The sequence below is a fragment of the Babylonia areolata genome, chromosome 32 (genome assembly GCF_041734735.1).
Source record: "Babylonia areolata isolate BAREFJ2019XMU chromosome 32, ASM4173473v1, whole genome shotgun sequence".
NCBI lineage: Eukaryota > Metazoa > Mollusca > Gastropoda > Neogastropoda > Buccinidae > Babylonia > Babylonia areolata.
The window spans coordinates 19,918,936-19,931,435 of NC_134907.1; the positions used below are offsets into that span (position 1 = coordinate 19,918,936).

A 12,500-nucleotide genomic window follows, 5' to 3' on the forward strand; every position below is an offset into this window, starting at 1 on the left:
TTGCACACCGAAGGCAGCAAAAATTTCTGTCCTGGGTCACTTTTTAACACACCAGAAGGGGACAGAAATCTCCACCCTGGGGGACTTTTTTGCACACTGCAAGGGGACAGAAATCTCTACCCTGGGGCACTTTTTTGCACACCGCAAGGGGACAGAAATCTCTACCCTGGGGCACTTTTTTACACACCACAAGGGGACAGAAATCTCTACCCTGGGGCACTTTTTTACACACCACAAGGGGACAGAAATCTCTACCCTGGGGCACTTTTTTACACACCACAAGGGGACAGAAATCTCTACCCTGTGGCACTTTTTTTGCACACTGCAAGGGGACAGAAATCTCTACCCTGGGGCACTTTTTAACACACCACAAGGGGACAGAAATCTCTACCCTGGGGCACTTTTTTGCACACCACAAGGGGACAGAAATCTCTACCCTGGGGCACTTTTTAACACACCACAAGGGGACAGAAATCTCTACCCTGGGGCACTTTTTAACACACCACAAGGGGACAGAAATCTCCAAACTGGGTCACTTTTTTACACACCACAAGGGGACAGAAATCTCTACCCTGTGGCACTTTTTTGCACACTGCAAGGGGACAGAAATCTCTACCCTGGGGCACTTTTTTGCACACCGTAAGGGGACAGAATACTCGAAACTGGGTCACTTTTTTGCACACCACAAGGGGACAGAAATCTCTACCCTTGGGCACTTTTTAACACACCACAAGGGGACAGAAATCTCCAACCTGGGTCACTTTTTTGCACACTGCAAGGGGACAGAAATCTCCAACCTGGGTCACTTTTTTGCACACTGCAAGGGGACAGAAATCTCTACCCTGGGTCACTTTTTTGCACACTGCAAGGGGACAGAAATCTCTACCCTGGGACACTTTTTAACACACCACAAGGGGACAGAAATCTCCACCCTGGGGCACTTTTTTGCACACCGGAAGGGGACAGAAATCTCCAAACTGGGTCACTTTTGAACACACCACAAGGGGACAGAAATCTCCACCCTGGGGCACTTTTTTACACACCACAAGGGGACAGAAATCTCTACCCTGGGGCACTTTTTTGCACACCACAAGGGGACAGAAATCTCTACCCTGGGGCACTTTTTTACACACCACAAGGGGACAGAAATCTCTACCCTGGGGCACTTTTTTACACACCACAAGGGGACAGAAATCTCTACCCTGGGGCACTTTTTTACACACCACAAGGGGACAGAAATCTCTACCCTGTGGCACTTTTTTGCACACTGCAAGGGGACAGAAATCTCTACCCTGGGGCACTTTTTAACACACCACAAGGGGACAGAAATCTCTACCCTGGGGCACTTTTTTGCACACCACAAGGGGACAGAAATCTCTACCCTGGGGCACTTTTTAACACACCACAAGGGGACAGAAATCTCCAAACTGGGTCACTTTTTAACACACCACAAGGGGACAGAAATCTCCAAACTGGGTCACTTTTTTACACACCACAAGGGGACAGAAATCTCCACCCTGGGGCACTTTTTTGCACACTGCAAGGGGACAGAAATCTCTACCCTGGGGCACTTTTTTGCACACCGTAAGGGGACAGAAATCTCCAAACTGGGTCACTTTTTTGCACACTGGAAGGGGACAGAAATCTCCAAACTGGGTCACTTTTTTGCACACTGCAAGGGGACAGAAATCTCTAGTCTGGGGCACTTTTTTGCACACCGCAAGGGGACAGAAATCTCCAACCTGGGGCACTTTTTTGCACACTGCAAGGGGACAGAAATCTCTACCCTGGGGCACTTTTTTGCACACTGCAAGGGGACAGAAATCTCTACCCTGGGGCACTTTTTTGCACACTGCAAGGGGACAGAAATCTCTACCCTGGGTCACTTTTTTGCACACTGCAAGGGGACAGAAATCTCTACCCTGGGACACTTTTTAACACACCACAAGGGGACAGAAATCTCCAGTCTGGGGCACTTTTTTGCACACCGGAAGGGGACAGAAATCTCCAAACTGGGTCACTTTTTAACACACCACAAGGGGACAGAAATCTCTACCCTGGGGCACTTTTTAACACACCACAAGGGGACAGAAATCTCTACCCTGGGGCACTTTTTAACACACCACAAGGGGACAGAAATCTCTACCCTGGGGCACTTTTTAACACACCACAAGGGGACAGAAATCTCTACCCTGGGGCACTTTTTTGCACACCATAAGCGGGAAAGAAATCTCTACCCTGGGTCACTTTTTAACACACCACAAGGGGACAGAAATCTCCAACCTGGGGCACTTTTTAACACACCACAAGGGGACAGAAATCTCCAACCTGGGTCACTTTTTAACACACCAAAAGGGGACAGAAATCTCCAACCTGGGTCACTTTTTAACACACCACAAGGGGACAGAAATCTCCACCCTGGGTCACTTTTTTGCACACCATAAGGGGACAGAAATCTCCAACCTGGGTCACTTTTTAACACACCACAAGGGGACAGAAATCTCTACCCTGGGGCACTTTTTTGCACACCATAAGGGGACAGAAATCTCTACCCTGGGGCACTTTTTAACACACCACAAGGGGACAGAAATCTCCAACCTGGGTCACTTTTTAACACACCACAAGGGGACAGAAATCTCCAACCTGGGTCACTTTTTAACACACCACAAGGGGACAGAAATCTCTACCCTGGGGCACTTTTTAACACACCACAAGGGGACAGAAATCTCTACCCTGGGGCACTTTTTTGCACACTGCAAGGGGACAGAAATCTCTACCCTGGGGCACTTTTTAACACACTGCAAGGGGACAGAAATCTCTACCCTGGGGCACTTTTTAACACACCACAAGGGGACAGAAATCTCTACCCTGGGGCACTTTTTAACACACTGCAAGGGGACAGAAATCTCTACCCTGGGGCACTTTTTAACACACCACAAGGGGACAGAAATCTCTACCCTGGGGCACTGTAGGGGTTAAGTGGCAGCACTGTCTCCAGACGTCAGAGCAAAATAACAGCCTCATCACCCTTCGCTTACCGGTTCAGAGAACGCGTTGTCCCACAAGACCGTCGCCATGGCGTTGCACTCCTGGTTCCCATGCACCGTCACCACCACCGGCAGCGACAACGTCTGGAAGACGAATAAACAATTCACTGTTGTCGTTGTCATCTTCATCATCACCACCATCACCTTATCATCATCATAAAATCATTCACTACTACTACTGCGGTTGCTGCTGCCATCACACCACAACAGCAATTACAACGACATCGTTAACCCTTTGAGCCCTGACCACCGCTTTACCGGTGGTAGAGAAAAATGACATAATGCCTAGCCACCGGTTGAGCGGTGTGTAAACACTTGTGTCATGTTTTGCTTTTGGTTGACTTATATTGAAGAGCCAATCAGAAAAACCGTAATATTCTGACGTCAGCAAACGTAGTACCAACATGGCCGCGCCTTTTCACTGTGTTTTGTGCATGTGCTTTGGATAAAAAAGATCGATTTCAATATAAGTCAACCAATAGCAAAACACGACACAAGTGTTTACGCACCGCTCAACCGGTGGCTAGGCATTATGTCATTTTTCCCTACCACCGGTAAAGCGGTGGTCAGGGCACTCTTTTTATATCTGCCATGACACATTAAATACCAATTATTTGCAAATTTTGGCTCAGGAGCTCAGACAGAAGGGTTAAAATTGCTCAGGAACTCAGAGCTCAAAGGGTTAAACTTCTTTCGTATCTTCACCATCATCTCCATCACCACCATCACCTTGGCTTGTCATTATAATCATTTATCACTTCAACTGCTGATGCCACTCACTGCCATCACATAATTTCTCTCCCTCTCTCTCTTGCTCACCTTTTCCAACCTTTTCCTTCATCAAGAAAAAACGTGGAAATCATTTTCTTCTTCGTTTGTGGGCTGCAACTCCCACGTTCATTCGTACGTACACGAGCGGACTTTTACATGCATGACTGTTTTTACCCCACCATGTAGGAAGCCATATTCCGTATTCAGGGGTGTGCATGCTGGGTATGTTCTTGTTTCCATAATCCACCAAATGCTGACATGGATTACAGGATCTTTAACATGTGTATTTGGTCTTCTGCTTGCGTATACACACGAAGGGGGCTCAGGTACTAGCAGGTTTGGACATATGTTGACCTGGGAGATCGGAAAAATCTCCACCCTTAACCCACAAGGCGCTGTTACTGAGATTCAAACCCGGGACCCTCAGATTGAAAGTCCAACGCTTTAACCACTTGGCTATTGCGCCCGTCAGGAAATCATTTTAATGAACTGAATTTTGATGATCTGGCAATACCCGGGACCAGGGATGAATGAGTTAAACAGCAGATGTGGTGAAGTGTGATCAGAAGGCACACTGACACCACCCTGAATGAGTTAAACAGCAGATGTGGTGAAGTGTGATCAGAAGGCACACTGACACCACCCTGAATGAGTTAAACAGCAGATGTGGTGAAGTGTGATCAGAAGGCACACTGACACCACCCTGAATGAGTTAAACAGCAGATGTGGTGAAGTGTGATCAGAAGGCACACTGACACCACCCTGAATGAGTTAAACAGCTTCCTTCCACAGTCTCTGTGTGCATGCGTACAGACATGCATGTGTGTGTGCGTGTGTGCGTGTGTGTGTGTGTGTGTGTGTGTGTGCGCGTGTGAGTGATTGAGAATGTGTGTAAGTGTGTGTGTGTGTGTGTGTGTGTGTGTATGTGTGTGTATGTGAGTGTAAGAAAGATGTAAATGACTGAACATGCATGCATGTTTTGTGCGTCTCTGTATGTGTGTGTGTTTGAGCGCATGTTGTGCATGTGTGTGTTGCTTATGCACACACATGCACATGTGTGTGTGTGTGGTGGGTACCATGTGCATGCGCGCTTACATGCACATACTTGTCAGTGTGCGTGTGAGTGTGTGGAAAAGGGACTTTAGTCTGGCCTTAAAACCCACCTCTTCCCAAAATAGCCTCCCTTCCCTGCCTCTTCCTTGTCTTTAGTTTCTCCAGTTTTAGAGTTACGCGTGTGTGAGAATGACTGGTGCGAAAGCGCTTAGATTTGTCTATGCACAAGATTCAGAGCAATTATTATTATTAACCCCTAGGCTGCCTGCATGACGAGATAACTCGTCATGGCAAGCATGTATGCTTCGCTGCCTGCATGACGAGATAACTCGTCATCGAAATATTCTGACTTTTCCCTGGTTTGCATTCACTTCCTTGGCAAAAATAGTGGTAGCTTTAGCCTGGGGAACCTCTCTAGATTCTATTCATAGCTAGAAACCCCATCTACGTCATGAAGCAGTCCTTTATTTGAACGTTTTGGTTGGGTCACTGTCCAAGTGTTTGCCTGACTTCTCTCCTCGCTCGCTCAACAAAATGTCGGACTGACGCCGTGCTCAAGACATGCGATCGTGACGAACTAAATCAACCATGATTTCTTTCTTTAGCTGATGCTCAGAAAGAATTGAAGCGTAAATTCGAAGGAGAAGATAGTGATGAACATTTATAGGACGATCTGATAGAAAATAAAGGGAGTAATCAAGAGAGTGGCCAAGATGCAACTGTCAGTGAGTGATGCCGGCTGTACAGATGTTAGCAGATGACAGATGACCGAATTAGCAGCAGAGTGATATTCTTGGCACGCAGCCAACGCGGTCTGATGAGAACTGAATCAAGTGACCGTGTGAGAGGGGTGAGGAGGAGGGGGGTGGAGACTGAGGGGGCGTGGCCTCACATCCATCTTATCACTTGGAGAAGTCACAATGTATTGTGTATCTATCTCTTAAAAATATATATATATATATATTGTGGTTGTTCTAGTATGATTTTGTGTTTGCAGATATCCATTTGTCCAGAAAATATGATGTTTTTGTGCAAATTACCTGACTAATGTTTGTAATGAACAAGTTGAAAATGTGACAAAAAACAAAACACTGATTTCAAAACAACAGCATGTCACTAAAAATATATAAAATGGGAAAACAGCATGTGTTTTGTATTCTTTATTCATTTACCTTTCAGAAAATATATACTTTTATGGGTCTTTCTCCAATAACAAAGAGCACAGAATTTTTTGAAAATTTATACCCGTTTTTTGTGAAAAAACCCTGGCAAATAGATTTCACTTAAATCTTATTTTCCTGGCAGCGAAAGGGTTAAAGGGACTCACCCAGACTTGGAAGACGAGGTCGTTGCCGCCTACGTTGAAGTCAGACTGGAAGAGGATGCAGAATTTCTCCTCTGTCACAGCCTGCACAAAATCACCAGCCTCCTTCAAGGAACTGCTTGGTGTGGGTCGGTCCACCCACACTGTGGAGTGATAGCCTAGAGGTAACGCGTCCGCCTAGGAAGTGAGAGAATCTGAGCGTGCTGGTTCGAATCACGGGTCAGCCGCCGATATTTTCTCCCCCTCCACTAGACATTCAGTGGTGGTCTGGACGCTAGTCATTCGGATGAGACGATAAACTGAGGTCCCGTGTGCAGCATGCACTTAGTGCACGTGAAAGAACCCACGGTAACAAAAGGGTTGTTCCTGGCAAAATTCTGTAGAAAAATCCACGTCAATAGGAAAAACAAATAAAACTGCACTCAGGAAAAATACAAAAAAAAAATGGGTGGCGCTGCAGTATAGTGACGCGCTCTCCCTGGGGAGAGCAGCCTGAATTTCACACAGAGAAATCTGTTGTGATAAAAAGAAATACAAAATACAAATACAAAATACTGTGGCGGTGGTTAACACTGCAGTCCTGACCTGTATTTTGACCATTTTCAACTTGCTCGCTTCAGTAGCAAACTTAGATAAATGACAAAAAAAAATGTTCTGGAACAAAGTTCATTCTTTCATCTCTCTTTGTGTGGTATTTGTTATTATCATTTGAGTCATGTATCTGAGCACCGGGCATTCGAACACAAGTGCTGAACACCACCTTTCCACACGCACAAACCCCACGCCCTCCTCACCTCAGAGCCCTTCTTGTCGGAGCGCTGAACACCACCTTTCCACACGCACAAACCCCACCCCACCCTCACCTCAGAGCCTTTCTTGTCGGAGCGCTGAACACCACCTTTCCACACGCACAAACCCCACGCCCTCCTCACCTCAGAGCCCTTCTTGTCGGAGCGCTGACCACCACCTTTCCACACGCACAAACCCCACGCCCTCCTCACCTCAGAGCCCTTCTTGTCGGAGCGCTGAACACCACCTTTCCACACGCACAAAGCCCACGCCCTCCTCACCTCAGAGCCTTTCTTGTCGGAGCGCTGAATCTTTTTCAGCTGCATGTTCCTGAAGGTGACGCTCAGACTTCCACTGCTCGGGGGGTTCCCTGTGTGGAAATCCATGGTGCCCGAGTTGTTCAGAATGATCCCACTCGTCTGCATCTTTGCCTTCATGTCGCTGCGCAGCATGTTCTTGGCCAGCGTCTCACTGCACGTGATCAACAAACAATCTCCACCATCGATAGCTGTCATTATCATCACAGTCACTGATGGGAGCAATGACTGAGTGGTTAAAGCGCTGGACTTTCAATCTGAGGGTCTCGGGTTCAAATCTCTGTGATGGCACCTGGTGGGGAAAGGGTGGAGATTTTTTCCGATCTCCCAGGTGCAGACCTTGCTTGTGCCTGAACCCCCTTCGTGTGTATATGCAAGCAGAAGATCAAATACGCACGTTAAAGATCCTGTAATCCATGTCAGCATTCGGTGGGTTATGGAAACAAGAACATACACAGCATGCATCCCCCGAAAACTGAATATGGCTGCCTAAATGGAGGGGTAAAAAACCGTCATATACGTAAAAGCCCACTTGTGTACATACAAGTCAACGTGGGAGTTGCAGCCCACGGACTAAGAAGAAGAATCAGTCATTATCATTTCTGCTGATGAGTTACAATGATGATCAATCTGCATGTTATAAACATAATTATCATTATCACAAGTTATCACTATCATCAATAGCAGCCATTATTATCATCACCATAATTGTTATTGATACCTTAACATTTGTTGTTGCTGTCATCTTCATCATCACCATCATCACCTTGTCATCATCACAAAGTTTCAGTTTCAGTTTCAGTAGCTCAAGGAGGCGTCACTGCGTTCAGACAAATCCATATACGCTACACCACATCTGCCAAGCAGATGCCTGACCAGCAGCATAACCCAATGCGCTTAGTCAGGCCTTGAGAAAGGAATGCCAACAGCACCCGGTGTTCCCAGGCGGTCACCCATCCAAGTACTAACCGGGCCCGACGTTGCTTAACTTCGGTGATCGGACGAGAACCGGTGTTTTCAACGTGGTATGGCCATTGGCAATCATCATCATCACAAAATCATTCACTACTACAACTGCTGATGCTGCTGCCATCACACTACAACAGCCATTACAACATCTGAAACTTCTCTCCTACCTTCACCACCATCATCACCATCACCTTGTCATTATCATAATCATTCACCACTTCCAACTACAACTGCTGCTGCCACCACACGGCAACAGCAATGACAGCGACATCTGTAAACTGTGTAAACGTCTCTCCTATCTTCACCACCATCATCACCACCATGTTGACCTCTGACCTGATGATTGTGGCCTTGACCTGCGGAGCGTTCATCTGGATGTTGAGCTTTCCTCCCACCAGCAGGCGGATGGTGGCGGAGAAGCGTGACTCTTTCTTCAGCACCTGTGGCGGCTGCTGCTCAACGATGAAGGTCCTGTCACAAAAAGAAACAAGAGAGGCAAGGCCTTCAAGACTCACTTGTGATACACTTAAAAAAAAAAAATCCAAGCAGATTAAGTCCCCTAGCATTAATTACAGAGTAATTTTCCTTTTTCACTATCTGCACCAAAACGTTTGCAAAATAAATAAAACTTCCATGCTTTGCAAAACAAGTTCCTGTTTGAACAAAAAATGATAATAATGACTGCTCTTGTTGTTGGGTCAGAATATCAGATCAAAGTGCCAAGTTTAGAGAATACAAAAAATAATAAATATAACAGTAAATGCAGTTTGCATATAATTAGGCTTCATTTTTTATTTTTTTGTGCCCATCCCAGAAGTGCAATATTGTTTTAAACAAGATGACTGGAAAGAACTGAATTTTTCCTATTTTTATGCCTAATTTGGTGTCAACTGACAAAAGTATTTGCAGAGAAAATGTCAATGTTAAAGTTTACCATGGACACACAGACACACACACACAGACAACCGAACGCCGGGTTAAAACATAGACTCACTTTGTTTACACAAGTGAGTCAAAAAACATCCACACGCACAAAGCAAAATCCTTCACCACAGTTCCAAGGCAGCCTTCTTCTTGGAAGTGTTGGCGTAGTGGAAACACACCTGGTTATCTTGTTTTTCTTTTCAGTTCAACAACACGTTTCTTTTCAACATCCCTCCATCTCCCTGCCCCCCCTCCCCCATCCTCCCCCCCCCCAAAAGCACGCACAATGTGACAAGCAAGGACAACATCCCTGTATCTCCCTGCCCCCCCCCCCCCACCCCCTCATCCCAAAAGCACGCACAATGTGACAAGCAAGGACAACATCCCTGTATCTCCCTGCCCCCCCTCCCCCATCCTCCCCCCCCAAAAGCACGTACAATGTGACAAGCAAGGACAACATCCCTGTATCTCCCTGCCCCCCCCCCCCCACCCACCCCCCCATCCCAAAAGCACGTACAATGTGACAAGCAAGGACAGCATCCTTCTATCTGCCTGCCCCCCACTCCCCCCATCCTCCCTCCAAAGTTGTACGAGGTCAGGAACAAGGACAACCCCCCCCCCCCCCCACAACCCACCCTAAAGCATGAACAAGGTTACGATCGAGGACACCATGCCTCTCTCTCTCTCCCTCCCCCATCACCCCCTCCCCAAAGCACATACGAAGTGACACAGGAGGACAACATCCCTCTCCCTCCCCCACCCCCTCTCCCCCCAAAGATGTACGAGGTGACGAGGGAGGACAACATCCCTCTCCCTCCCCCACCCCCCCCTCCCCCAAACCTCCCCCCAAAGATGTACGAGGTGACGAGGGAGAACAACATCCCTCTCCCTCCCCCCCTCCCCCAACCCTCCCCCCAAAGATGTACGAGGTGACGAGGGAGGACAACATCCCTCTCCCTCCCCCACCCCCCCCTCCCCCAATCCTCCCCCCAAAGATGTACGAGGTGACGAGGGAGAACAACATCCCTCTCCCTCCCCCCCTCCCCCAAACCTCCCCCCAAAGATGTACGAGGTGACGAGGGAGAACAACATCCCTCTCCCTCCCCCCCTCCCCCAAACCTCCCCCCAAAGATGTACGAGGTGACGAGGGAGGACAACATCCCTCCCTTCCCTGTCCCCAAATCCTCTCCTGAAAGATGTATGGGGTGAAATACATCCCTCTCCCCCACTCAAACTCTCCCCACTCCCCAAAGCACATACGGGGTGGACATCATACCTCTCCCCCCTGCCCCCCCCACACTCTCCCCACCCCCCAAAGCGCATACGAGGTGGACATCATACCTCTCCCTCCTCCCCCCTCCTCCTCCCCTCCATCATTTCCCCTCTACCCCCCTAAACCCACGTACGATGTGACGAGTGAGGACAGCATGCCGGTGATGACGTCGTTCAGACCGGGCAGCTGGTCCACCACCCCGTCTGGCATGCTGATGGGAAGCTGCACGCACAGGATGCTCATCCGCCGGATCTGCTGCCGGATGTTCCAGATGATCTCTGCCAGGTGCTCACACCTGCACCGTGGACGGACAGACGGACAGACAAGACACATGAATGCACGTTTCTGTTAGTCGTCACCAGCCAGGTGTACACACCAGCACTGCGGACAGACGGACAGATACAGACAGACAGATACATGTATGCACGTTTCTGTTAGTCGTCACTGTTCCAGATTATCTCTGACAGGTGTTCATACCTGCGCCACATACGGACAGACACAGACAGACAGACACGTGTATGCACGTCAGAGTTAGTCATCACCATTCCAGATGATCTCAGTCCCTGCTTATCACACCTGTCCACGACTCACCACACCTGTCAACACACATGTCCATGACTCAAAACACCTGACGACACACATGTCCACAACTCACCACACCAGTCCACGACTCACCACACCTGTCCACCATATCTGTCCCTGCTTTCACACCTGTCCACGACTCACCACACCTGTCGTGTCCACGACTCACCACACCTGTCCACCATTTCTGTCCTTGCTTTCACACCTCTCCATGACTCACCACACTTCTCCATGACTCACCACACCTATCCACGACTCACCACACCTGTCCACAACTCACCACACCTGTCCACCATATCTGTCCCTGCTTTCACACCTGTCCACAACTCACCACAACAGTCCATGACTCACCACACCTGTCCACCATATCTGTCCCTGCTTTCACACCTGTCCACAACTCACCACAACAGTCCATTACTCACCACACCAGTCCACAACTCACCACACCTGTCCACCATATCTGTCCCTGCTTTCACACCTCTCCACAACTCGCCACACCTATCCACAACTCACCACACGTCTGTACCCAGCTCACTCACCAAATCTGCAGCATGTCGAGTTCTGACTTGGGCGGAGGTTCCCCGTTCCCCCCCAGCTGCTGTCTCCGCTTCCAGTTGATGAGCTCCATATCCAGCACACGTCTCTGCATGTTCTGCAGCTCCTCCACGATGCCTGCGTACATTTCTTGCATCTCCTGCAACGCCACACACACACAGACATTTCTATCAATCCCTCATGTGTACGTGCACGCAGAAGATCAAATACAACTCCTCCACGATGCCTGCGCAATCTATGTATCTCCTGCAACGACACACAGACATTTCTATCATTCCTTCATGTGTACACACACGCAGAAGATCAAATACAACTCCTCCACAATGCCTTCGAACATCTCCTGCATCTCCTACAAAACCACACAGACATTTCTATCATTCCTTCGTGAGTATACGTTTGCAGAAGATCAAATACAACTCCTCCACGATGCCTGCGCAATCTATGTATCTCCTGAAACGACACACAGACATTTCTATCATTCCTTCATGTGTACACACACACAGAAGATCAAATACAACTCCTCCACGATGCCTGCGAACATCTCCTGCATCTCCTACAAAACCACACAGACATTTCTATCATTCCTTCATGAGTATATGTTAGCAGAAGATCAAATACAACACTTCCATGATGCCTGTGTACATCTCCTGCATCTCCTACAACACACAGACGTTTCCAGAGAAGCCAACCCCTGTCAAGTGTTAGTATGTTTGTTCCTCTCTATACCTCGCACCACATGAACACACATCTCTTCTGTATCTCGCAAAAATACAGGTACATACCTGTAGTGTAGCTCACATAACACCTCCGCCACCACACACACCCCACCCCTACCCCCCCCCCCCAACCCACCTCCCATTCACAATGCGCTGTTTCCAAAGTTCGGAGAGCTGCAT

At 48.2% G+C, this 12,500-nt stretch overlaps 1 protein-coding gene and 1 non-coding gene across 3 annotated transcripts in view; both read right to left on the reverse strand.

The window, feature by feature from the left end:
- The window catches only part of LOC143276444 (signal transducer and activator of transcription 5B-like), a 63,171-nt gene that overhangs the window by 37,246 nt on the left and 13,425 nt on the right, over positions 1 to 12,500 (reverse strand). For both annotated transcript variants that reach the window (XM_076580936.1, XM_076580937.1), the window contains exons 8-13: positions 11,589 to 11,743; positions 10,601 to 10,762; positions 8,607 to 8,741; positions 7,266 to 7,455; positions 6,199 to 6,279; positions 3,039 to 3,131 (exon numbers count right to left, since the gene is read on the reverse strand). In XM_076580936.1, coding sequence (XP_076437051.1) covers positions 3,039 to 3,131; positions 6,199 to 6,279; positions 7,266 to 7,455; positions 8,607 to 8,741; positions 10,601 to 10,762; positions 11,589 to 11,743 — 816 coding nt within the window. The remainder of the gene's footprint in view (positions 1 to 3,038; positions 3,132 to 6,198; positions 6,280 to 7,265; positions 7,456 to 8,606; positions 8,742 to 10,600; positions 10,763 to 11,588; positions 11,744 to 12,500) is intronic.
- Positions 8,222 to 8,340, reverse strand: LOC143276740 (5S ribosomal RNA). Its single transcript, XR_013053613.1, has one exon. It is a non-coding gene; the product is annotated as a 5S ribosomal RNA (ribosomal RNA).